The sequence below is a fragment of the Podarcis gaigeae genome (genome assembly GCF_964106915.1).
Source record: "Podarcis gaigeae genome assembly, chromosome: 1".
Lineage (NCBI taxonomy): Eukaryota > Metazoa > Chordata > Lepidosauria > Squamata > Lacertidae > Podarcis > Podarcis gaigeae.
Genome location: NC_139678.1, coordinates 79,253,737 through 79,281,464, shown reverse-complemented (window position 1 = coordinate 79,281,464; position 27,728 = coordinate 79,253,737). Strand labels below are relative to the sequence as shown.

General features: G+C 43.5%; 1 protein-coding gene across 2 annotated transcripts in view; it reads left to right on the top strand.

The window, feature by feature from the left end:
- Positions 1–27,728, top strand: part of PKP3 (plakophilin 3) — a 65,425-nt gene that overhangs the window by 29,600 nt on the left and 8,097 nt on the right. For both annotated transcript variants that reach the window (XM_083756705.1, XM_083756706.1), the window contains 6 exons: positions 16,415–16,503; positions 16,964–17,697; positions 19,172–19,295; positions 19,609–19,813; positions 24,866–25,040; positions 25,909–26,026. In XM_083756705.1, coding sequence (XP_083612831.1) covers positions 16,415–16,503; positions 16,964–17,697; positions 19,172–19,295; positions 19,609–19,813; positions 24,866–25,040; positions 25,909–26,026 — 1,445 coding nt within the window. The remainder of the gene's footprint in view (positions 1–16,414; positions 16,504–16,963; positions 17,698–19,171; positions 19,296–19,608; positions 19,814–24,865; positions 25,041–25,908; positions 26,027–27,728) is intronic.

The window sequence follows — 27,728 nt, the reverse complement described above, 5'->3', positions numbered from 1 at the left end:
AGCCAAACTTCTGGGTTTTTTAAGACTGAGAAATATAACCAATTTGGTGTGCATAACATCCAGAAATTCATTTCTATCATCTGTGCCTGAATGTAGTCTTAACACATGTAGGTGGATAATTGACTTACCAATGCTAGCATGTTTGTATATCATTAACACTACTTGTTGAATTGTCACTGTTGTTATTTTAGATTCATTTAAAACAGGCATAGGCAAACTCGGCCCTCCAGATGTTTTGAACTATAATTCCCATCATCCCTGACCACTGGTCCTGGAAAGCCGAGTTTGCCTATGACTGATTTAAAACTTTAATGCAGTTCTCACAGTCTCTATATATTGCATTTCATTTTCATGTGATCTCATTTTCCTCCCTCTTTTCAGTGTAACAAAACAATGTATTTCCAACTCTTTGTTTCTTTCCTTGAGGCATTCTACAAGGATTTAGTGGGCACCATTAAATGGCCGGAAAATGTTTTGAACCTGGAATAAAATGTTGCAGTATGGAGTGCTCCTCCTTCAGTGTTCTAGGCAACCAGCCATGCTCTTTGAAATACTTGACTTAATTCCCCACCCACAGGCTTTCCCATCCTGTCCCCCAGCCCCGTCCAACAGCATTCCATGCCCAATGAAAAACAATCAAAGAGTCTTGGCAGAGGCTTCCACTGACCCAAGGCCACTTCATTAAATGCATCTGAAGATGCAAGCTTAAGTCTACGAAAGCCATTATAAATGTTACTCATCTTTAAGGTGCCTCAATATTATTTGATTGTTTTCACTGCAAGAGACTTAACACGGCAACCCCTTTGACTTTTTTATAATAAGAAAAAAATCTCCCATTGGTGCCAATTCTTTATCTATTGGAAATAGCCTGAGCAAAAAGTGACACCTTCACCTCACTTTCCCCATGGCAACAACCACCTTTGTGAGTGGAGGTTCCATTGGCAGCTCTCGGGATGGGATAATTATACAATTCACTGAATGTTACAAATTTTAACTTGGGAAGAAAACTTTGGGGTTTTTCTGTGATGGTGGCCTGCAACGGTGTCGTAAATTGTAGGCAAGTGACAGAGGGGACCCTACCTCTTACTTTTGGGTACCTCTCTCCACCCCTGTGCAACATTCCAAAGCTCCCTTTTCATGCATTCAGGAGTTCAAATGTAGGCCTGCCAGTGGTTAGTTTCTGGATTGTGGTGGTGGTTAAGGCATTGGAGGCTATAAGAGGGTATGTCAGGTGAAGGTCCAAGCGCTGTTTGCTTGCAAAGTCAACCACTCGAGCTTGTTGAGAACTGCTTCAGCCTGTTTCTGAGCTGGAGAAACTAGGAGGGGCAATGGTGGGATGCATTCCAGACAGAGGAAGAGTGACAGCTGTACATAATTCATACTTCCTTTTTAGTCAGACACCATACATGATAAAGAAAGCAGCAGAATAGGAAAGGGAGGGAGAGAACTGCATACAGATATGCATCATTATGGTTGCTGGAATGCTCATAAAAATGTCTGCTATAGCCAGAGGCAGATATAACACAGATTTGTATTTCTCCTATGTACATATCAGCCCCTCTGACCTACAACATCCATGTTCTGTTAGCTCTAGGGTTCCCCCTGCCAACACATTTGACAATGCATCTGAGTACTGTCTTGGGCAAGCTGCTGTAAGTGTCCAATTGACTGGGACAATGGGGACCACAATGTACAAGGCTGAACTGAAACTGGCTGTGGAGACATCTGCACCCAAGTTACTCATAACGGATGGATTGCAGGGCTGTGTGTACACACAGATATGAGAGCTGGGATAGCGTTGCAGACCGAAGAAGTCTACATTGTAGACTCTGCAGTTAAATCTAATCTTTGCCTCAAACTCATTAGGTGACCTTAGACAAGCCACTTGCTTTTAGCCAGAGCACCCTCATCCCAAACATCTGTAATGTGTGGGCTTTTTTTCAGCCGGAGCTGACCATGACACCCATCCCCAATTCTAAAATTTATGATTGGTGGCCTCTTCTTCAGTACTTCCTAACACCTGACATTTTATTTTCCAAAGTGATAGCATGCATGGTGGCATAGTAGCTGCTACAAGGAGAGGGGCAGTAGTGGCATTTGAATGTTTACATTACACCTGCTTCATTTAACAGCTGAGATCAGAAGAAGTCTAGTTTTGTGCTGCCTCAAGTCTCCCTCGAAACAATGAGGAGAACCCTAGCAGGAGATTCATCCAGGGTTAATTATCTGAATCTACCAATGACTCCTCCCCAAGAGGGAAAAGGGCTTGGCTTTTGCTAGTGCTGCTATTGTTAGCCTTACAAATGTATAAAATATGTAATGCTTCTACATCCTGATCCAATGCATCATTCAAAAACTAAGCTGTGTTGATTTCAGTACAATTTACCTCTTAAGAGGCATATCTTGCCTTTCGAAGTGCATAATAAATAAATAAAACATCCGGGGGTGATTACATGTGTAAGAACCCTTGGCTCCTGTCCTTGTACTCCCAACACAGAAGAACTCTTTTTGCATTAAAGCACAAGTAGCTCTAGAAGTCTTAAAAGGAATAAGAAAGAGAGGGGTGTACAGCATAGCAACCACTTTTCACACAGTTCAACACTTGTTGTAACGTGGCAATGCCTGGAAGCAATTATAATCTGTGCCAATTTTAGCTCTGTTGTTGCTTTGCCCTCACAACAGTCCTAAAGGGTAGGTACTTACGTACTGTGGCCTTGTTGCAGATGGGGGAACTGAAGCTTGAAAAACAGTGATTTGCTCAAGTATATACTGAGCAGAGATTTTTGGCTGTGTACATACTCCCTTTTGCTCTGAATCCAGTGTGCTCCCACCGCTGGTTTGAGAAACAGTGGACACACGATATTAGCCACAATCCAGATCTCTCCTGTATCTCTCCTATGAAGTATTCCATGTATTCTGTGCCCGCCCCCTGGAACTGGCTCCAATCTTAATTGAGGAAAAATAACACCCTAGTTGTGTTTTAAGCCTGTAATATGTGCACAGTCTTAGATTCAGTTCCAAAATAAGAATTCTATCCATAGTTAGCAATAAGTGGTGAGCGAGTTCAAAGCTCCACACACTCACTGCGTGCGCGCGCGCGCGCACACACACACACACACACGAATAAGTGCTCTCTTCTCCTCTGCAACAGATTAAGTCTGCAGATCAAAGGCAGACACTTCAAGAACAATTTACCTCTGTTATCTGAATCTTTGGCTGGCTGAAAGAAATGGGGAGGGATGAACACAAGACCATATCTCAACGTGTCCAACTGCTTAACAAGTGGGTCAGTTTAAAACCCATATAGCTGCAACTCCTGGGGGATTCAGAGCTAGGGCTGTATATTCATAAGGTATATTAAATAAAGCAGCTTATTTAATTGTTAAGTAACTACTTCATAGTCATTCATTCTGGAACGGCTATCCATTGTGTGAAAGCAATGCAGCAGGCTCTCACTTCAGTTGGAGTGGGGCACTTTACCCAGTAGGACTGATTTTTACACCACTGTTACAGGGCAAAGGAAGTGCTGGGCATCATGTATAGACAGCAGGGTAACTAAAGGCTGACACTGAAGTGGAAGGTGGGTGCTTTATTAAAACAGGTTTCACAGTGGATCACATGGACAGGTTCCTCCGCCAAAGGACGAGTCCAGTGTCTCCTGGCTTTGCTACTGAAATGGCTGGTGGGTAAACTTACAACATCAAGTGCTGTCTTAGTTCTCGGTTTTGTCCCTTTCCTCCTCTGTGTGTCATCTGGACTCTCCCCTTTTTTCTAATTTTCAAAGCCTCCTACATGTATGTTTATCCATTAACCATTGATGTATTAAAAGAAGAAAGGAAACTTTAAAAGAAGATGCATAATGCTGCTCTGGGGATAGGGTTTTGTTTTGCTTTTCGTGTTGTCATGGGTGCTGTCCGCTTAACACTATATGCTGTTGGCTTCTGCTGCAAACTAGCAGAACTAGTTTTTTTCCCCCCCATAAAGTGCTTGACCTTGGAGAGGAGAGAGATGGGGCTGAGAGCAGTGAGGGCATTTCCAAACTAACCCAACTACTCTAAAAATGTTTCTTCTATCTCCACTCCTAGTTAATTTAGCATGTGTGTGCTTTGTGCAAGCTGATCCAAACAGGCTTTTTGCAGTACGGCAAGATGAGGCAATGCCTAGGCTTTGTTGCACGATGGAGCTAAAATTAAAATCTCAGGGAACTTGGACCCAGCAGATGGATGGATAGAGTTTATTTACGTATTCTGAAAAATATATATATACCACCCACACATATAAAATGTCAAGGTGGCATGCAACACTATATGCAAATACAGTGAAACATATGATAAATAAAAAAAATTCAAAATAATAAAAAATTACAAGCTCGTTTATCACATCACCGCAAAATTCCTTGCATCCTGCCAAATTCTACTAATAACAATACTGGTCATGTGCTGATGCTGTGGTACATTTTGGGGTGATGATAATTTTAAGTGCATGACACAAGTACTTGTTGGCAGCTGGAGCTGTTCTTTGCCTGGGGGTTGTCGGAGAATAGGACAGAGGAAGAATACAGAGGCAGACTCTCTGAACCAATTGCAGAACCCTCAGCGGGAATATCGGATTTGACCCAGAACGCTATCTCGCTATCTCTGAGTATTTGTGTTTTTGTCTTGATACTGGTAATTGACCATAATAAAATGACTTGTACTTGTTGAAGTAAACAAAGAATTGCAAAGGTATTCAGAATTCTGCACCACCCCACGACTATACTTCCACTGCAAGGCAGTCACAAACTAGCCTTGCTCTCCATTCATGCTTAGTGAAAGGCATGGAAAAGTTGCAGGTGATGGGCACCATCATCCAACAAATGCCATAAACTCACTTGGGGCTTTTCAGTGACTGTGGAATGACTTGTTTGGATGGATTCAACCTTCCAAATCCTTTACTACATGGCAGTTGATTTATTTTCAAGGTCACTTGTTTGAGCAATAAAAATGACCATGAGAGCTGGGGAAAATAACATACCGTATATGAATGGCCTCTAAGGGAATGCAGCTTCTGTGTTGGGATTTGCTCTCTCAGTCTCTTCAGGCAGCTGGACACACCAAATAGCACTAGCAAGAGTGGGCTGAAACTCAAACTCTCCCTCTGAGGGCTGTGTAAATTATACTTTGCCCCTGGTGTTATCATTTGTGTGACAGTGCGTACTTACTGATGATAAGTGGGAATTCCACCTGTTTTGGCCCGAATGAATTATCTCCTCACATCTCCACATTAACTTTTCATTAGGAACAGTGGCGTAGGGGGTGCAGGGGGGGCCGGCTGCACCGGGCGCAACATCTGGGGGTTAGGGTTAGGGGGCGCAAATCCACAGGTTAGGGGACGCAAATCCACGGGTTAGGGGGCACAAATTACTTGCCTTGCCCCGGGTGCTGACAACCCACGCTACGCCACTGATTAGGAAGTCACTTACAACAAGGGTGACAGGATTGTAAAGGATACCTGAGCACCAGGGACACAGTGTTGCTAAATACTTGTTGTCATTGTTATTTCTATGAGTATGCTACGGAAGTAAATAAATGTGTAAAAACAAAATCTGTGAAAGCAGCTGCTCCACTATCCAGTACAGGATTTCAGAATGCAAAGTGTGGATACTACATTTAAAGCACATCCCCACCCACTGCCAGCTCAAATAATTCTGTGCACTGTGGGTTTTAAGGGCTGCTGGGACTTGTAATTCTGTGATTTTGTGAGGGGTAGACTACAGTGCCCAGAATTGTTTGAGAGAAAGAATGTGCTTTGAATGTGCTTTAAAGTTATCACGTATGTTCAAGAATAATAGGTAATACGTTTACTGGAAACTGAGTCGAATACGTCTGCCGGATTGTTTTTTCAGCTACCCTGTTCGTGGGATCCACAAACACACCATGCAGTGAAGCCATAATGTGATACACACAACATCTTCTCTTCTTCCCACCTCCCACAAGCTAGGAGACTCTCTTCCATATAGTAGTTTCTGACCTGTCATCCCATGCTGCTTCTCCTTTGTCAGCCGAAAGTTTCACAACATGTTGAATCCTGCTTGGGCCTGCAAGTGTATCTGATTTCCCCCCTGTTGTACTAAATTCCCTTTAGTTTTTGGTAGCACAAATTGTTGGCTTATCCAAATGGCGCTTAGCCTGCTCTAATCAATCATATAGTGAGTTCTACACTAACTTGTAGGTGGAATATTTGTTTACATAATTAGTTCGCCCTCCCCACTGCCAAGCATACATATGCTTACAAGGGCTCTTTTGTTCATTTGTTTATTAACTTTCCCCCTATCTATTCCCTACTTTTATATAAGTTATACAACGTGGTTTATAAACTAAAATATTGTGTTGCAACAAATCCTTTTAAAATCACGATAACATAAAAAATAGTAAACATACTCCATGATTTCTTACAGATTTCTAAAATAAAATTTTCAGATTTGCGGGGAAACACAAGCCTGCATTGTGCTATGTCAGTTCTGGGCTCCTTCATAACTCTGTAAATCTGCCCTCATGTTGATCCATAGCACTCTCTACTACCTCCATCTCTGCTGTATCTGTATCTTGTATATTAGGCATAAGACAACTTCTTCAGTGCAGAAGGTTGCTTTGGAAAGGATGTTCATTGAGAAGAAAAAAGGCTGTTAACACCAGTCAGAACCAGTGTGGTGTAGTGTGGCTAGATCGATCTCTAGGCTTGGAGCCAGCTATCATGATCTCCCAATTTTTTTAAATGGGGGCACAGGAACAAGGGGTGTGGGTGGGGAAGGTTGCCTATTTCTTTGGAGCAGTACATGAGATGTGTATTTTTATACGTCTCTCCTTGCACTTTTTTCCTGATCAAAATCTTTCACACAGCTGCATTTGCCCTGCATGGGGGAAAATATAGGCACTTTCCCTCTTGCTTGGGGAGATAATTTTAGGAAAACAGTGCAGGAGGAAAGTTGTATGCATATACTCTGCTTCAAATAAATTGGCAGCCCTCCCCCATCTACATTTTGTCTTTTAAATAACAAGTGATCCAATAGCAGATTATGCACATAATATGTAGCTGACCTTTGTGACTGGGGAGATCTGGGTTTACATCACTGCTTAGCTATTATGCATGGACTTAAACTTCCTCACGGTGGTGATGCAAGGAGAAACCAGACAACCTCCCAAGTATACTTCCTTGAGCAGCTTGGAGGAAGAATGAGACACAGACATAACAAATAAAAATATTCATGTAAAACCAGAAAGATATGGTAGTTACTGAGGAATAAGCCATCCCATTTTCCTGCAACTGGAAAACTACATTTCTGATTGGCATATAGGGCAGAATTTATTGGTCACTTATTGGATGGGGAAAGTGGGCTGATGAGGAGGGAGGGATTTAATGAATCAAATCTGATTCATTGAAGAATAGGCTGGCTGGGAAATAAATAGGTCTATTCTACTACTGTTGAAGCTGACAAATGATGAGGGGTGAAGAACAGGGGGCAAAGATGAAGGGGGGGGAGTTGAAGCAGGTGGAAGACAGGCTAGAGGCTATCCAAGCTGGAAAGATAGTCTGCCCCCAAAGAACTGGATCAGTACATAAACTGAAGATTGGCAATGAGGCCATATAAGGGCATTAAGGAATGAGGGGAATTCAGCAAGGAGCTTCTGGAGCTGTCCAGAGTGAGAACTGCCTGCAAGCCTGTCTCAAAGGACTTGGTAGTGAGATTGACTGGGAAGACAGACTAAGCAGTATTAAGTTAAATAGGGTTAGGAACTAAGTTTTACCAGTCAGCCTTATGTAAACCTTTATAACTGTTATGTAAAGATACAGGAACCTTATTAGAGCAAATATAAGTATGTCTTAAAGCAATAGTAACAAACTGAATTATAAAACTCATCTTATTATACCTCTATATTTATAATAAATAAATATATTTAATTATAAAAGAGTGTCTAGATGGTTTTGTACCACATCTATCATACCATAGCTTCTGGGATACAGTTATCAGAACTATACAGTTTACTAATGCTAATATTTGGTGGTTAGAAAGTGAATAAGTGAGAAATAAAATCTGGTCCTCCATATATAAAGTATACAGTGGGGTGTCTTGCTACACAGTCAAACAATATCCGGAGGGCCACAGGTTTCCCATCCTGCTCTAAGCCAGCCCCTTGAGCTAAAAAGTAGCTGCAAAACAAAGAATGCCACAGAGAAGGAAGGAGATACAGATGTACCGCGGAGATATTATGGATTTGGTTCTAGGCCAGCACAATAAAGCAAATATTGCATTAAAGCAATATTTTTTCATTTTGTTTCCTAGTGCATATAAAAGTTCTGTTTTCTCTGTGCTGTAGGCTACTAAGCCGGGTCGTCGTCTGTCCCCCCCGCCCCCGTCATCAGGGGCAGGAGGGGGAAAGCCCAAGTCCAGCACTAGCCAGTTCCACTCCTGTAGCCAGAAGAATTGTGGTAGCAGGGCGCTTCCTTCCCTGGGATGTGGCTGGGCTGCTTGCAAGTGCACCTGCATCCTTGTAAGGAGCAAGATCTGTGAAACACAATTAAAGCAAAGCACAATAAATGAGGTGTGCCTGCATTAATGAGAAATGCTCAGATTTTATTTGCGGTTTTGAGCCTGGTTTGTGTCTCCTCCACTGCTGGGAAATCAGCCTCATCTGTCATTGGATTTATTTGGCAAACAGCTCCTAAATGATTATTCTTTTAACTTAGGGTCATGTTTGATAACTACACATGCAGCTGTTCAGTAAAATGGGAGGAATTTTCACTCTGAGCACCGCATTTCCTCTATAAAGCTTATCTTGTTTAGCTTAATAAGTTGAAAGCCTCTGCAGAAACAGACCTAGTTTCCTAATCTTCAGGTATGAAGAGAGATTCCCCCACTTTACTTACATTTTACGGTAAGAGGACAATTTCTTTCAGAGGAGGAAAAACTGACGGTGTCTTTATTGTGGTGCAACACTTAGGAAGGTTCACACATTCTTTAAGCGCTGACCTCATATGTTTCTAAGTAATGAATTAATTAGTATAACATGGAGACATGCAAGGTTAGTTTGCACAACCCTCTTTTCACTCCCATAGCAACTCCTTTGGTTTGGTTTCGTCTTTGCACATAATAATTAGTTTTGATTTGTATAAGCATTATTCTAAATAGATTTGTTATCACATGTCATGGAAGGCTTAGAGGGCTTCCCAGTCAGGCAGCTAGATAAGAACATCATTGTCTCCAACAAGAACAGAACCAACAAAGGAAACTCTTGAAGATTTAACTAAGTACAATGCCACCTATTGACCAAACCAGAGAATGACACTATCCACACAACATCTCTTCCTTATTTAAATAAACAACCAGTACATCAGTGCTGTTAAACTACTTGATAGTTCAGGTCTTTGGTCATTTACCTTGACAGCTTCCAAATAACTCAGAGTAAGTAGTAGTCGTGACAGTAACATTGCTGTTAGTTCTACTATGCAAGCCCCAGAGTTTGCTTTTGGTGATTGCACCTTCTCAGTGATAGGAAGAAGATATCATCAGTTTCTGTTAAGTATTCCATGTTCACTCTCAGCAGAATATAATCAGGCTCTTGTGGGACTTTGTGACAAGGTGTCTGCTATGATCAATTGTTTTCTTGTAATATATTCTGCTACATGTTTTTTTCTTTAATCAAGGTCACAAAGGGATTATGGTCTGCGAATCTGAAATAAGGCAGATCACATAGGTATCTGTAAAAGTTTTTGCATGCAGAAACACTAGCAAAAAAAAATTTTGATAATATTTTTTCCTGCTCTGGTTAGAGTTCTAGAGCAGAATGTGACTGGCATCCATTCTGAACCATGCAATTGTAATAGCACACCTTCTAAATCTGTACTTTCTTGCATCAGTGCTACCCATTGTAGGCTTGTTGGAGATAATCTCATTTATATTTTTAAAGGCAGCCCACAGAACTGATCCACAAAACCAGGAAGTAGTGGGTTTCAATAATTGGTGTAGTGGTTGTTTCTCTTTTGAAGTATTGTACAAATATCAACCTAGATAGTTCAGCATTCCCAGAAATTGTCTCAGTTCTGTAGCCTTCAGTGCTTTCAGTTCTTTGATGGCATTTACCATCTCTAGGCATGGCTTTGCCCCATGTTGTGTGATTAGTTGTCTAAGTAATTCAACTTCACCTTGATGAAAAATGCATTTCTCCTTGTTTATATTGAGTCAGGATTAATGGATCTTATTCCTGACAGTGACCAGTGTTTTGTCATGGTCTTTCTTCCACTGATGTACTCTGTATTAGAATGTCATTCAGGAAGACAATTACTCCTTTTATCTCTCTCAGGACTTCTGTCATCTTTGTTTAAAAAATCTAGGAAGCACTCGCAATTCCAAATGGTAAGCGCTGAAAACAAAATCTCCCAAAGGGTGTGATAAATCTAGTCAATGTAGCAGTCTAGTTTGTCAAAGGTATTTGCTAGATACTAAAGTATCCTATTTGGAAAATACTTTGGTTCCTGTCTCTTTCGGGAGAAGGTCCTCTAGTGTTGCAGGTACATATTTTTCTCTCACTACAGCTTCAGTAAGCTTTTACAAAATATACACCTTTAATCATTGGTCCATTACACAAGATAGGCATAGTAGTTTCCTTAATTATGCAGTGTTTCTTTATCCTTTCCAGCTCCATTTCCCCTTTGTAGTCTAAATAAATGGTGATTCTTTGTGGTGTTTTGTATGCTATATGATATGACACCTGAATTCTAGACACCCCTTTTGTTTCTCCCACTGGTTTTAGGAGTCCCATTCTAGCACCTGTTCCTTGGTTGAGGAAATTGTCCATATTATGATCTCATATACACTAAACATAAACTCTCTCTGTGCGTGTGTGTGTGAGAGAGAGAGAGTTGCAGAACACAGAGAGAAAGGAAAGCGTAATAAGGGATTAATGTATGAAAATGGTATTCTTTAAAAAGAAGAAAGGGTTTAAGGCTGCGGGTTCCAGTCACAAAATGGCTGCCATGGGGGTGTGACAGAACATAAAATGGCTCCTGTGGGAGAATACAGGACAGACCAAGCTGCTGCAATCAGGAAGTGAGCAATAAGAGCAAATAGTCCCTCATACATTATGGGTTTTTGAGGGGATATTTACTGATACCTTTTAAGGGTGTCATAGAAGGAACTGGTGGGCATATTGGTTCTCATGGGCATTGTGTTTGTGACCCCTGAGTTAAGTGACAAGCTTCACATAAATTGTGTTTCTTGCTTGGTAGTAGCAACTTTTTCCTCCCTCTTCTGAGCTGTGCATAGTGACCATTTGTATAGATTTTCTTTTGATGTTTTGAACTACCATAGATCTTTTAAACCAGTACATGGTGCTGTTTTTAAGCATTAAATAATGCTACTTCTCTAAGCTTGTGCACTAGCATATTTGCTATGTCAGTATAACTTGATGTTGCAATAGTATAGCTAGCTAGTTAGCGTGTTCTGTGCCAAGCACTTAAGAGTACAGCATGTCTTAAGAGCAAAATCTGTTCCCCAGCTTTAAAACACATGTGCGCGTGCACACACACACACACAAACACACACACACAAACAAAACCAGGCACACCAATGGTGTTCTGTCTCTGGGGAATGCACAATATTTCCAGTCTTAGGGGTGCATTTCATATGGTAACATCCAAAAAACTGCTAGTGTAAACTTGCCTTTAGGGATTAAGACTTGTTTCTTGGTCTGGTTTGAACATCAAAGTAAGGTTTTGTTCATTCAAGTTTAGTGGTAAACCATGTTTTACACTTCTTCTGAGTTAAGTTGTTATCTTCTACAGATTCTTCTAAAATGGATATGGGATACTGCTGTACGTATCTCCTCCCTCACAGCCGCAAAAGCAGTCAGATGGTTCTGAGAAAAAACATTAAACGTTGGCTCAGAACAAAATCTGAGCCCACCAAAAACATTCTACTTGCTGGATTTTGGCTCAGGTCTCTCCCGATGACTCTGCAGCTTCTGAAATACAATCACTCAGCAGCATTATGGCTGTGCTGATAGCTGGTCAACTCCCTTCAGCTATCCAGGAACTGTGCCAGGTTACAGCTTTCTAAAAAGGGCCTTTGTTAAGCAACCATTTAAAAAGTGTTTTAATATTTATACAAAATGAAAGGATGCCTGGGAAAGAAGGAGTGGAGAAAGTTAATGGAGAGGGAACACAAGGAGCTGAAGCTTATTAGCTAGCCCCTCTGTGGGATTGTCTTGCATTTCTGTTTGTCGGAAAGGAGAACCAGTGCAGCCAAGCAAGAAGAAAACCAAGCATTTTGCAGATAAGAAAGTGAGAGGACAGCTCCAAAGCCATTTCCCACACTGTTCTTTGACACTTGAGTTGTAAACTATGACTATAAGGTCTCTTTTGTGAAGGGCACAGGAAGCTAGTGCCTTTGCTTTGGAGGTTTCCTCTACTAACATTGCTCAGCTCACAGCAGCATGGCAGCAGCAGGACCAGAGAAAAAGCAAAGTGGCCAGTCTTCTCTTTGGGAACCTGCACATTTGCTTATTCACTCTAAGTCAGGCATCCCCAACCTGCGGCCCTCCAGATGTTTTGGCCTACAACTCCCATGATCCCTGCCTAACAGGACCAGTGGTCAGGGATGATGGGAATTGTAGTCCAAAACATCTGGACGGCCAAAGGTTGGGGACACCTGCTCTAAGTCATGGTTTGGCTTAGTGTTATGTCGCATCTGGGCCTCTGACAAGTGCAAAGCCAGTACAATTCCCTGCCATTTTCATTTCCCCCTTCTACCTTGCAGTAACCCTAGGAGGCATGCACCTCTGAACAAGGGCACCTTTAATAATCACCACGCTAATGATTTTTAATCATAATGGATGAATAGATCATCTTTCCAAAATGTGTAGCCATTTCCACTTTCTTCCCAAAAAGTGAATGGAGGTGTCATTACCCAGAAGGCACTGTGCCAGATCTCAGTACAGTGTGTTCTGGGATATTATCCAGGAATTCATGCGTAGGTGGAATGTGAACCACCATGCTATTACAATCTGATTAAAAGAGCATCAGAAAACCACCACAAATAAATGGATGACAGGAAAGGGAAGAGCCAAATGCAGTAAGATGGAGGATAACTCATATCTCAGTCTTATGAATTTAAAATGGAAGATGGAAGCCTCTAAATGAGGGTCAAGCAAAGACAAAACAACCTGACATGAGAGAGCTAATTGGGGATGTCAAGAGTCCTATAAAAATGAAATAATACTTTACTTGGCTTAGAAAATAGACAACTCAGAGGGCACAAGCTAAAGTTTATACAATCATGAATGATGTGAAGAGAATGGAGAGAGAGAAATTGTCCACCTTCTCCCATAATAACAGAACACAAAGTTGCTCAAGGAAGTATTTGGTCTAGGATGAAGAAAAAATACTTATTCATAGAGTGGTTCATTAACTAATGATATGAATTACCACGAGTATGGTGATGAGTTCAAGCTTAGCTTACTTTTGATAGCTGTTACCCATGATTGCAAAACTGATTCCAATGTTTTGAGCCTGCATCCCTAGTTTAAGTGAATACCAGCTGTTTGGAAACGAACTGAAGGGTATGATTGTTGCCAATTTTTTTTGTCTAGTGAGTTTGTCAGAGACACCTGGCTGCCCACATTCTGAGGCAGAATGATGGACTGGCTAGGTAGACCTTTGATTTGAACCAGCAAGGTACTTATTATGCCCTTGTGTTCTTTGTGAAAAGCTTTGAGCCTTTGTAGAGGATGAAGGTGTCTTTGGAAGAAATGACAAGCTTAAAGAGTGGAAGCTAGACAGTTGTCTTGTGGAAAACAAGGAGGTTCTGAAATAAAGGACATTTTTGTAACAGTAATTTATGTTCCAGAAAGTGTGGGACACCTCAATGTGTTTGCGAGCTTTTTGTATGGTTTTGGCAGGCCCTACAATGGCCTCTCCGAGCTATATAAGGCTTGGCTGCAGGCAAATCCAAATGACTAGGAACATATGGTGGACAAGAGGGACATTGCAAGGGCAATGAGGGATAGCTTTGAAAATTAGGTTCAGGTCAGAGACCCTTGACAAGATATTGGATAATTGGCTATGCAGTCATGATGCCAACAAGCATTTAAGGGTGATAATAGATAACCAACTGAGCCAACAGTTTCATGCAGTGGAGTCAAATGGAGGCCAGTGTAATTTTAGACTGAATTAACAGAAGCTTTCATATCCAGGAATCTATCAAGCAGTAAATAGCCCTGTGCTACTCAGCATTTATCAATGCTCAAGTTAGTGCTAGGATTTAATTTCTGCAAGTTAGTGCTAGGATTTAATTTCTGCAAGTTAGTGCTAGGATTTAATTTCTGCCAGGGTTCATTCCTAGGATCTGTTTCTAATGACAGGGTTCATCCCTGAGATATACAAAGTTAGGTAAAGTAAAGGTAAAGGTACCCCTGCCCGTACGGGCCAGTCTTGACAGACTCTGGGGTTGTGCGCCCATCTCACTTAAGAGGCCAGGGGCCAGCGCTGTCCGGAGACACTTCCGGGTCACGTGGCCAGCGTGACATCGCTGCTCTGGCGAGCCAGAGCCACACACGGAAACGCCGTTTACCTTCCCGCTGGTAAGCGGTCCCTATTTATCTACTTGCACCCGGAGGTGCTTTCGAACTGCTAGGTTGGCAGGCGCTGGGACTGAGCAGCGGGAGCGCACCCCGCCGCAGGGATTCGAACCGCCGACCTTTCGATCAGCAAGTCCTAGGCGCTGAGGCTTTAACCCACAGCGCCACCTGCGTCCCGTTAGGTTGGCCCAAAGTTAGATACAAAGTTAGATACAAAGTTAGATACAAAGTTAGATACAAAGTTAGGTTGGCCCAAAGTTCCTCTGTGTAACTGCAGAAAACATATTCCACACTTCTGAGTAACTGTAGTGTCCCCAGAAATGAGTTATCAATAGGAATGAAATATAGATCATAGTGAGAGTAAGGTCCTTAAAGGACATTGGTTAGATAAACGAAGGATGAAATCCCAAAAGCACCCAGGAAAGAACAATTTGGTGCATATAACGTCACTTGGCAAAGGCCTGGGTAAGTGAGAAAAAAGATAAGGTAATCCAGACACATAAGCAACTGTTTCCCAACTAGAATGCCTAGGACTAAAGAGGTGACATTGCTTAAGAAGTTAGTACAGGGTTCTGAAGGCAAATAAAATCCTGAGTAAGGCCAATCCCCGTGTGGTGGAGGATTCATAAGGTCAAAGGTCTGGTGACGTCCACTTCTCTGAATTCCCTGGGCTGCCATAAGGTGTGGAACTGTGTCATAGACAGCCACCATGGTCTTTCATCACACAGGCTGCATGGTCTAAGATATATATTGCAGGAAGCCATAACAGTGAAATTGAATCTCCCAAGTATAGATGGAGGATAGTGGTTTCTGGTGGACAAATAGCATAGACATCATGCTATGTCTTGCTTACAGGTTTTCAGCTAGAAAAAGAGTTCTGGATTAGGTGGATTCTTCTTGATATACCTCTGCCTTTATTTCCAGGAACCACAACTTCTATGTGCAGTGTCCACTAGTGTCCTCTTCTGATCCCATGGAGGAGCCTATGTAGCAAGAAGAGCTCTTAGTTGAGCAACTTGCTCAAACCAGAGCTGGAATTGAAAATTTGAGCCTCTGCCTCCAGTCACCTCTCCTAGGCTTCTCCTGCTAGAGACTCTTGAAGGCCCACCCCCTGGCCTGAGGACTGGGACTTCTCCTGCGCTCTATTGCTTCCTACCTGGCACACACTCTTTGCCATTAGACTGGCAAGCTAGTATGAGAGGCACTCAGTTCCATGGGCCCTGGGAAAGATTCCATTTGTGGCTCCATCTCATGTTGTATGAGATGGGCTTCAGTGGTTCCATGAACCAGCATTGAAGACAGAGTCAGGAACCTGATGTAGCTCCTAGGCCAGTGACGCTATAGTCTCTATTTTGGTGTCCTGGTCACTCTGGAATCATGACACCTAGGGTCAGCCTGTGGCATTTCCAGTTAACAGGATCTCTCATTGCAGGGCTGAGAAGGACCAGTGCCTGGGACCCTGGAGAACTGTTTCCAGTCTGAGGGGACAATATTAGGCTAGAACAACCAACCGTGTAACAGTATAAACTAGTTTCCAGGATTAACTGGGAAACATAACATGGGAGTAATTGAAGCCAAGACACTTGTTTTGATTAACATAGAAACTGAGGTCTGCCCTGGACCCAGAATCCAGACCTCTAGAATTTGAAGGGTAAAGTCTGATATTTTCATGCATATTATATTTCTCCTTCCAAGTTTAGTCAACTCCAGCCAGTTGCTGTCCTGCTGCCCCAACTGTTGGACTGTTTGCCAAACAAAGTGATACTGTCCTTGCTAAGTGAGCTCAATGTATTCTTGTCCTGCAGGCGGAAACTCCACCAATGGCCAATGCAGCACTCTGCAGCAGCACTACAGCTCCAGATCCCAGACAAATGGCACAGCCCCCCAAAGCTCTGTAAGTTCAAAAACCCAGCTCTTTCTGCTGCCTATTGATTGCTAATGAACTGCGATTGTGGGTGATGATGACTGTAGTGATGATTACCACCAGTGTTAAAGGAATCTAATTCCCACTTTTGGCCTCCCTGCTTTTGTAAAACTAGTCCCCATGGTACTATGCAATCTTGCAGCAATTGTTTCAGTAAAATATCCCAGTGACGGTGTCAGAGCCAGCTTTTAAGATTCTGTGCAGAGCAGCATGGCTGTTAACTGAGAGCAGAATGTGGCCTGCCAGTTCACTGAGGATGGTGCCCATCAAGGGCAAATAAATGGGTGGTATGGAAAGACCCCACTTGACCTTGCCGCTGGGGTGTGGCATTTGCAGGACAAACCAAATACTCTGCATTATTTCATTTGATAGAAGAGTCTATCTACTTTTGAAAATAAACACTGCACTCCCTTCTTTCATCCCATTGCAGCTGTACCAACCACCAGCTGGAAAGAAAGGTTACAGCACCATGAAAACTACTAGCTGGTCCTCTCGCTCAGCGGTGGACCTCAGACCCAACAAGAGAATGGCCTCTATCAGCAATGGCGTTGGGCCCAAGGGCCTGGCTTATAGCCCAAATTACACAATGTCTCAGTCTGCCGGCACTGCCCCCCGCCCCAGGTCTTTTCACGAGCGGAACTACCGAGGCCATCAGAACTATGACACCATGTCCCTGCGCTCCCTGCGCCTGGCGGATGGGCCAGGCAGTCCTGGGGGTGTGGATGACCACTACAGCATTGTGTCTGAGCAGCTGGATCCACTGGCCCAGGCAGCTCTCTACAAAAACCGGGCAGGTGGCGGCTTCAGCAGATCCTACACCTTTGAAAGGCAGATGAGCGCCGGCTCCAATGCCGGCATGAAGGGGCCCATCGACTGGATGGATGGCGTGGAGGCACCGCAGAACAGGCCTGTCATCCGCGCGCCAGCCATGCGCACCTTGCAGCGCTTCCAGAGCAACAACCGCTCCCGCCTTAGCACGGGCAACTATGGCACGGTCCAGGCTTCTCAGGCCGGGAACTCCTATGCAGGAATGATGGAACGCAGTTCCCGTGCCCCCTCTGTGCGCAGCTTGGCTGACTCCAACCACCATTTGCAAGACCTGCGTGCCATTGACATGTACGACGGTCAAAACACACTGATGTCTCAGCAGTCCTTCTCTGGAGGGTGAGTGTCCTGTGGTTTACTTGCAGGGTGTGGGGCACTCTGTTCCCACGGAGGTGGTCTAAAGAAAGAGGAACAATCAGGGACACAGAGCATAGTGTTCTTCCTGCCTTGGTGATTTTTTTTTTATTGAAGTAGTTGATCATCACTTGTATAATGCTGCTCAGTGAGTCATGTGAATGTTGTCCCTCTCTGGAAATATGCCTTTACTCTAGCAGCAAAGTACAACTGATGGTGCGTCAAGGAAGATGATAGGACTTCTACTCTTCTTTCTCCCATAATTCCCAGACTTCATGTTAGGGTGCTTTGAATGTAACAACCTGAATCCAAAGCCAAGGCCAGGGGTCAGCAACCTTTTTCAGTCATGGGCCAGTACACCGCCCCTCAGACCATGTGGTGGGCCAGAATATATTTTTTGGGGAAAAAATGAACAAATTCCTATGCCCCACAAATAACCCAGAGATGCATTTTACATAAAAGCACACATTCTACTCATATAAAAACACCAAGTAGGCCCCACAAATAGCCCAGAGATGCATTTTAAATAAAAGGACACATTCTACTCATGTAAAAACACGTTGATTCCCAGACTGTCCGCGGGCCGAATTGAGAAGGCGATTGGGACGCAAATGGCCCACGGGCCTTAGGCAATGTGGCAGCCTCTGTCCATCCACTTGTTTATGGCTAGTAGGGTGTTGACTTACAATGAGGGGGGGGGAAGTATTTGATCCCCTGATAAGTTTGCCCATTTGCCCTCTGACGAGGAAATGACCAGTCCATAATTTTAATGGTAGATTTATTGTAGCTGTGAGAGACAGAATAATAACAGGGAAAAACCCAGAAACCCATTCTGTAATTCCCTTAGTGGGTGTGGGGCGGAATACTATGCTTTGCTTTCTGTTTTCAGCATATCCATTGTGGAAGCACAGAACCTGGAATCCATTCTGGTATCTTTCATTCTGAGACTCTCCAGTCTCATAATTTGAACAACAAAGCATGCTTCTAGCCATTTCAGTTAGGGAAGAAAGGCACAGAACTGCAAGAACTGAATAGTAAGGGTTCAGAAAACAGAGTAAGCCTGACCAAAGGTTGCAGTTGTTACTCAGTGTGCTTTTCTGCTGTGCTGGACCCTCCTGTCCTTCATGCATGTTTGCAGTCTTCTCCTTTGCCATCTAATTCTCAATTCCAAACCCCTCTATCCCTCCCCCTTTTTTACAAAATACTTTTGGTTTTGCAAAAAAGAAAAGAAAAGCAAAACCCTTTGTATGCCTCCAATCTGCAAACATGATAAAATAAAGATATTAAGATTTGCTTAATATATATTTGTGTGTGTGTGTGTGTGTGTGTGTGTGTGTGTGTGTGTATATATATATATATTTAAGCACAGCATTCAGGGGACATTTATTAGAGCTCTATGTGAATGAGGTGAAGATGGGAAAATGCACACTATCCCCTCTAACTAGGCCTTGGTTTTCAGGTTTGATGACATTGATCTCCCTTCTGCGGTGAAATACCTGATGGCCAGTGACCCCAACCTACAGGTGCTTGGAGCTGCCTACATCCAGCACAAATGCTATAGCGACAATGATGCCAAGAAACAGGTGAGGCAGCAGAGGCATATCGCAAGGCGATACTAGGAACGGGCCATGCCCAGGGCCTGAGCTTGTTTCCCAGGGGGACCAATGTGGCTTGCAGGTTTAGTCACTGATACGTCTCATTGAAAAGCCTGCAACAGCGTTCATTCTGATGCATTGGGCTCTTTTCTGTGGGGATGAGTAAGTTATCTGGAATGAGAACAGAGCAGGCAGCCTTAGGTGGCATGGCATACTGAAAAGTTCCACGCAGAGACCTGCTTTCTTGTTTCTCTCTGACAAGTGTATTACTCTTTCTGTCCCTGTCTCTCTGCCTCAACAGGCTCGCAGCCTCCAAGCCGTGCCCAAACTAGTGAAGCTCTTCAACAACTCCAACCATGAGGTGCAGCGCCATGCCACTGGAGCCATGCGCAACCTCATCTATGACAATGCTGAAAACAAGCTGGCCCTGGTGGAAGAAAACGGGATCTATGAGCTGATGCGCACTTTATGCGAGCAAGATGATGAGTTGCGCAAGAATGTCACAGGTGAGAGAGGTTTGCATGGGGTAAGCTCTCCAGTGCTTAGAGCTGCACATTATATTTGCCACAGAGCTGCTGCCCCAAATAGTCTCCCCATGAGCAGCCCCCTGCCCTACTGTCACTCCTAGGAGTGCTTGCTGCAGCTTGGATTCTGCCTGCCTGCACTCCATGGGTTTGGCTACCACTGTTAGGATAGCAGAAACATGATGGCCCTGATCCTTGTGGTAGTGGTCAGGTATTCCAGCAGGAGGGAGACAACATTTCTTGGGGAAACTATTTTTGGTGGCATCCCCAAGCATGGACCATAGAACCAGGCTCTTAACTCCTGTGTCCAAAAAGGTCGCCATTACTAACACATGCAACTGACTTTGAACCAGGGCCAAAAACTGCAAGAACATGGAAATACTGTGAACTTCCCTGAGACCTGCGGGTATAGGGCAGTATATAAATTAAATAAAGAAATAAATAAAATAATTTCCCAGCTCTTCTGGAGGTGCCAGGAATTGAACCTGGGACCTTCTGCATGCAAAGTAAGGGCTTGCCTACATTTGAGCAGTATTTTGCTGCTAATAAATCCACGCCCCACCCCACCTTCAAATAAGACTAGATTAGCCCACACCTGCATTTGTATATGAAGACCAACTTTGGTCTTTTCCCATGCACCTTAATTGCATTTGGCCCATGAATCACCTTGCCTGCACCTGCATCATCTTTTGCACTGCACACGATACATTCACACCCAGAGCTTTTTTCTCTATGCTGCTCCCCTCCCTTTTGTCCCAGGTCCCCTTCAGAACTAGCCGCTCTCCTACCCCCCACCCCCTGCAACTCAGCCCAAATTTTCCAGGTGTCTCATTTCTCAATTCACAAAAAGCTTGAAGGCACACTAATCTGTGAACAGAAGAAATCAGCAGGACACTAGCAACTCCCAGTTTATTGAAACACTCTCTGAGCTCAGATTGGCATCCGTGCCCATTCACAAAGAGAACTGGGATAAGCACCAGCAAATCCTCATAGAGGAAAACATAAAACCTGGCAGAATCCGGAGAGCTTCATGGGCTGGGGGAGGGAGTTCCAAATCCTCAGATTACGCACTCTAGTTGCTCTGTATGTCATGGTGTGCAAAGGAAGGTGATAAATATAGGTGGTAGGGAGGGCCAGGGTGTGGGTCGGGACCTGACTCCAGCCTGTCTGCAACTGTCTTTTGCGCTGGGAGAGAGCAAGGGCACTGAATATAGAGGTCCAGCCAACAGGAGAGATTACATTTGCTTCTGTTACAAAAGGGCCTTCCTAATCCTGCCCAACAGGCTCTGATTGTCTAATCTAATACCAGGCTAATGGGAAAGTTAGGTCTAGGAGCTATGATGCAATGAGCTTTAACGCTTATTACAAGCATGGTGGAGTCTGTGAAAGTGGCTTTAGCTGAATACAATCAGAGGATGGAAAGAGTAATCCCCAGATATCACAGCCCAGGGCATACCTCATTCTGTGCATGAGATTAGCCTTTTGCTGCTGGTATATATGGATTGGGGGTGGGGAGGAGACAAGACAACTGCATTCTTGCCTGCCTGTAGCTGTGTGTGTGTGCGCGCACACGCTGATCTCCCACTTTTTGCAACCCACATGACAAAATTTATAATATGTTTTGTGGGCATGTTTCCTTACCTCTCCTGTATACAGGGTATCCTACTGAGACATGTCATAGGCAAATCAGTAATCTGAAAACATTTAAAGCAAACATTGCACTGATGCATTTATTGATTTGTTGTTCCACTTGTCCCAGTCGGACAGGGTGAATTGCTGTGATGTGCAAGGCTCACTTTCTAAATCAGACAAACTTGTTCACTTTGCTAGCTTTTATGTAATAGTTCCCTTCCCTATAATCCAAATCCTTCATCATCACCAGTGCCCAATCTCAGTCTGGATAAATCCCATCCAAATCTGCACCATGCCTTTAGTTTTCTCCTGAAGCACGTTAAAACTCACTCCTTTTATCATGCCTGCCACTCACTCTTTTATGGGAATTTCCTCCCTCGTCTTCTTTATCTTCTCTCACCCAATTACTTGCCTAGCCCTTTCATACTAAAATCTGTATAAATACAGATTTCTTCCTCCAGAACTGCAACATCTTTTCCCCTGGTTTATGTCTTAGTGCTCCCAATCCAATCTCAACATGAGGTGTATACAGTTAGCTTTGTTTCATGTGTGAATGAATATTGGCTCTTGGAAGCACTCTTGTGGGCTGAACTCTCATTCCTTCTCTGCCTCCACAGTAATGCAAACTCTGTGAGAACCAAGCACTCACTTACCCTGATTTATCTCATTTCTCCATTAAATAGAGCTTCCCCAGTAAAATTTTGATTTCTCCCCATTGCCTATTGTGTTACTCTGTTTCTCAAAATGACTATGCATTTTTTTCTCTGGGGCATATTTTAATAGCAGTGTGTGTGTGTGTGTGTGTGTGTGTGTGTGTGTGTGTGTGTGTTCGTGTTTTCTGCTTCCTTGAAAATTGTATCTAGAATATCTGTTGATCCTACTAACATAGTGGAACCAGGGGTCCATGCACACCAGCACTGACACTTTTCTCGCCCTGCCCCTTACCTCAGCAGCACCTTACTGTGCTGGGAGCCTGGTGGATGCTCTGATTCCAGCCCTTTACAGCCTTCCTGCCAGTGCTGGCATAGAGTAACCCTACTCACCTGTGAATTCAAGGGGGGGCTCATGGTTGCATTTGCCATTCAGCTTACCCGATCGGAGCAGTGCCCTATGAGCCCATGTCAGAGCTAGGGGAAGAGGGAGCCCAGTGGTTGTAGCCCAAGGAACTAAGTGATGGTGGGTATTGGGGGGCTGGTTTGTGCTGGGGGACACTGCGGGCAGATGGCCCAGCACTCCCCTCCAAAAGATGGTGCTGGGCCTGGCTGAGGATCTGGTCTGTTTGTTGATGTAGAGCATCCCAGTAGAGGTAAAGAAAAAAGAGCAAGCTGGTCAGGACAAAGCTGAGCAAGTCAGACATTATCCTGTCAGCACTGCAGGAAAGATCTCAGGTTTGAGGAACTGCAACAGGGAAGAGGTTAGATGAGTTCCTGGAAGAACACGGTTGACACATGGCAGAGCCTGCAGGGCTGTCTTGCTCCAACAAGTTTGTGTGACTCAACCATTCTTGTCTTTGTAGTAAAGCATCCCAGTAATGTTGACAGTCTTACAGGGCTTGGATCCATACAAGTTTCTACATGGTGTCTGTCTGCATCTTTCTCTTGCTGTCATTTCTTGGAGGAGTTGCTGGGGCTGCTGTTTGGTCTCATCCTGTCACTCAGGCTGATTTGCGTGGTTAGCAGATAACAGCTCAACATTCTAATATTTTCATCTATGGAGGGCCCACTGAAATTAGCAGTTATCTTACACACACACACATGTTGATATTTGTACTGGGATGGAACCTTCAAATGATCCATTCGCCACAAGGAATCAACACTTCAAGCACCTGTTCCAAAATAGCTAAGTATACCCTTGGAAACCATATGAATAGAAGGAAGTGCTGCCACCACAAGGAGATCAGAATATGTCCCCCTTTTTGAATGGTGCATTTTTGTTCATTTTGAAATTTCTGTAGTTGTGGATTTGAGCTTTGAAAATGTGCCAGAACAAATAGATCTACTCTCTTAAAAAGAACAAAAAACAACCCGCCCAGTATTTTATATATTTAAATAACCACAGCATCATGTGGTGCATCATTTTCACAATACTAATGTAGATAGAAAATTGTCTTTGTTTCATTTGATAAGTAGGAAAGTACTGTAATGTCTTCTTCCTTATCCCAGGATATCAGTCCAAAGAGTTTCGTGTTTGTATATTGGAATCCTGAGGCCACCTTGCCCATTGAACAAAAGCATACAACTGAGTGGCAAATATAGCTATTCTTTTGAAATTGCTTCTTGCAAAATTTGCAGAGCAGATACTTGGATTTTCAGTGCTTTGTTATTTTATCCCTTTGGAACTGGTTAATTGCTTTGCAGGGTTTATAAGAAGGTTTTGAACATGGTTGATTGATATTTGCTTTTTTACATTGATTTTCCAATTCACTTCAGCTCTACTTTAAATAGCATAGTGTGGGAGGCTGCTTGCTAGCTACTCTTAATGTTTAAAGGGATGGCTGTCTGGAGATGTCAAGACCAACTTCAAGGAAACACCCTATACAGTACATAGAACCCCAAATCAAATGAAGTATGATGAGTTCCAGTAAAACCATTCAGCAGATAGCAAGCATGTGCTATTCAGAAATTCATAGGAAAGGAACATATAGCAAGCTGCCTTATATCAAGTCAGAACACTGGTCTGTATAGCTCAGTGTTGTCTTCACTGACTGGCAGCAGCTCCCAAGGGTTTCATATGGGAGAGATTTCCAGCCCTACCTGGAGATGCTGGGGATTTAACCCTGGGACCTTTCTGCATGCAAACCAGATGCTCTGCCACTGAGGTACAGTTCTTCCCTTTATGAAGAACTGAAGAAAATAAGGGCCTGGGGCTTGAGGTACCTTGTTTCACAGCTCTGCTCAGAGAATAGGTGCGCTGGGTGACCTTGAGAAAGTTGCCCTGTGCCAGCCTGGTGACATGGGGAAGCCACTGTGGCAGATTGCCATGTTTCCACACGACAAGTATTTGTGGGAATGCTTTGAAACACCTTTTAGGCCTGGGTTGTCCCAGGAAGTGGCAGGCCAAGTCAAGGGATGTCAGAGCCTTCATAGGACTGATCTCCACAACCTGCTGTTTTGCTGGCACATGTCAGGAAATGTTCCTGTAAACTGGGCCTCAGTTGTCTATCTGTGAAGCTAAAGTATGTGTGGGCTAACTTGCAGGTTTATTCTGACGACAAGTGCGTAAAGACTGTGAAGCATTTTGCACAGTGATGATGATTTAATAGGACATGGGAGCCACCTAGGCATGAAAAAAACACACTACTTCCTGCTTAGTTCCTCAGAAAGCTGTGAGTTTCCCCAACTTGTGTAGTAGTGGTTTCTGTAGTGAAGTTTCCTTACACATCCTTGTCTCATTGTTCTGCAGGCATCCTCTGGAATCTGTCTTCCAGCGATAACCTCAAGGACCGCCTGGCCCGTGACACGCTGGAGAAGCTCACAGACCTGGTCTTGATTCCCCTCTCTGGGACAGGCAATGCTGCTCTTATCCAGCAAAATGCCTCAGAGGCAGAAATCTTCTACAATGCTACTGGCTTCCTCAGGTATTTCTCATTCCTAATTAAAGACATATTCCATGGCTATTGGATCCTTATAATACCTTATAGCTTGGGAAAGCTATGCATGATGTGGCAATGTTTCAATATCCTCGGTGAAGCAATATTAAAGAAACAGAGGCAGTGCTGCTTTTACACTGTGAAAGCTTCCATGGCAGGTCAAAGTGGTCCATAGTGTAAGCTGGCACCAATGTTGTCATTCGCACTCTGTCCTTCTCTTAGTACATTGCTGCTGACTAAGATGGCATGAACAATGAATTGGTGCGCCATCCAGGACAGAAGCAAGGGGTTGGGAGGGGACTGTTAAACAATGCACTTTGGTTAAGCAATGTTTAACTGTTAAACAATGCACACAATGAAACGGCACTTTTGATTTTTAAAGCCAAGAACGTCACACTTATTAGCGGTGTCTATGAATGGGGCTGTGTCGTGGATTGTAAAATGGGCCAGTTTGACTGACAATGCAGCCCTGCCCATTTCTCTTTGCATGGATCTCATTTGGCTGCCCCTGACAGTGAGACTCAAAGTGCAGTCCTAACTATGTTTACTCAGAGATAATTTCTATTGAATTCAACAGGCCTTGCTCTCAGGTAAGTAGGGTTAGGTCTGCAGCCTACTTTTGGGGTTCCATTGTCAAGATCATGTTCTTTCTCTGCCTGATACATATACAGCTGCCAGGTCAAGCAGAATAATTTACCCGAGAGATGCTGCTTCCCTCTGATATGTACCTGGCAAAATCTCCTGCTTTCTGTATTTAGTATATTAATTAGTTTGACCTTTTTAAGATGTGATGGCAGGTCTCAGGTGACAGGAATATTATTCCCTGTGATGACATGCTTTTGTGTTTCCCTTCTAGGAATCTTAGCTCTGCCAGCCAGCAAACTCGTCAGAAAATGCGTGAATGCCATGGGCTGGTAGACTCCATGGTCAATTACATTAATAGCTCATTAGAAGTAGGGAAGTCAGAGGACAAGGTGAGTCCTCCCCTTGTTAGCTGGTTGTCTTGTAATGTCCTGTGGCTGTGGCTGAACCATTATCTACACAAGGCCAAGAGATCTTTATTCCAAGGCCAAGTTCTCTGTGGTTATTCTTGTACATGTAAACAATTGTGATGTGGAATGATTTCTCCCTAAATCATTGATTTCTCCCTAAATCATTCTTAAGCCGAGGTTGTGGTTTCATTCTTCTGTACCAAGCTGGGCGATGCTGTTATTCCTTACATCCACCAGATCTGTTCTTGTCAGGTGGTGGCAGAGAAGCAGTAGACTTCTAGATCCTGGCTCATGTTCTAATCAAGAGTAATTCTGCTTTGGAAATTACTGTGTTTTTAAAGAGAGCATGCAGAAGGCATCTGTTTCTTAAGCCATATTAATCATAATATAGGAAGGGCAAAACATACATCAATTATCCATGGATGCTGCTGGCTTTCAGAGTATTATTCTCTGGTATGACTGCCTCATGCATGTGTAGTGTAGTGGTTAAGAGCGGTAGTCTCATAATCTGGGGAACCGGGTTCGCGTCTCCGCTCCTCCACATGCAGCTGCTGGGTGACCTTGGGCCAATCAACTTCTTTGAAGTCTCTCAGCCCCACTCACCTCACAGAGTGTTTGTTGTGGGGGAGGAAGGGAAAGGAGAATGTTAGCCGCTTTGAGACTCCTTAAAGGGAGTGAAAGGCGGGATATCAAATCCAAACTACTCCTCCTCCTCCTCCTCCTCCTCTTCTTCTTCTTCTTCTTCTTCTTCTTCTTCTTCTTCTTCTTCTTCTTCTTCTTCTCTGAGAGAGCCAAGAGTAGGTTGATAGTCTGCCTCAAGTAGGAGACCTCCCCCTAAATCGGTGGGGAGAACCTTTGCCCCCTCCCCCCATATATTACTGTATAACAGATGTCATCATCACTGGCCCACTGGCCTTGCTTGCTAGGGCTGATGGGAGTTGTAGTTCAGCAACGTCTGGAGGACCGAAGATTCTCCACCCTTGCCATAAGTCAAAACTTCCTTTGTTACTTTTCCTGACATGAGCTCTTCACACACTTTGGGAAGCAGTCCAAAGACACGGCAAGCCACTTCACACATTACACGTAGACAAAGCAAGGTCTGCCAACAAGTGTACACTCAGATTGGTGCTACAGCCAATCAAAAGGCGTGTGTGTGTTAAATGTGTTTTTTACACTTTTCAGTTTAGACATACATATGGAATTTTTGGTGTACACCCAAAAATGGAAAGTGTAAAGCAACCCTTATTCATGTAGTGTAGTGAACAGAGCATCAGACTAGGGCTCGAATGTCCTTGGTTCAGATTTGCCCTTAGCAATGAAACTCGCAGGATGATCTTCAGCCAAGCACTGATACTTGGCTAACCTACATCACAGAAGACCATGTATGCTATAATGGGGACCTTGGAGGAAGGGCAACATAAAATACAAGAAAGAATAAAAGTCGTATTAGCTTGTAAGTGGTCAGATAAGAGTATATTGAATTCTTCCATTAAAATTCAGGGTATCTGCAGCAACAAGTCAGTTAAAATGTGATGTGTGGGTTTAAAAAGACTTGAATTTGACTTTCTATACATCTAAGTAAAATAATCTAAGTTTTCTGTAGACCATGAAATAATGCATTTTTCTGTGCCTGGGCTGCACTGGTCCAATACAATCAAATATGCTTGGTTGCTCCTTGGGTCAG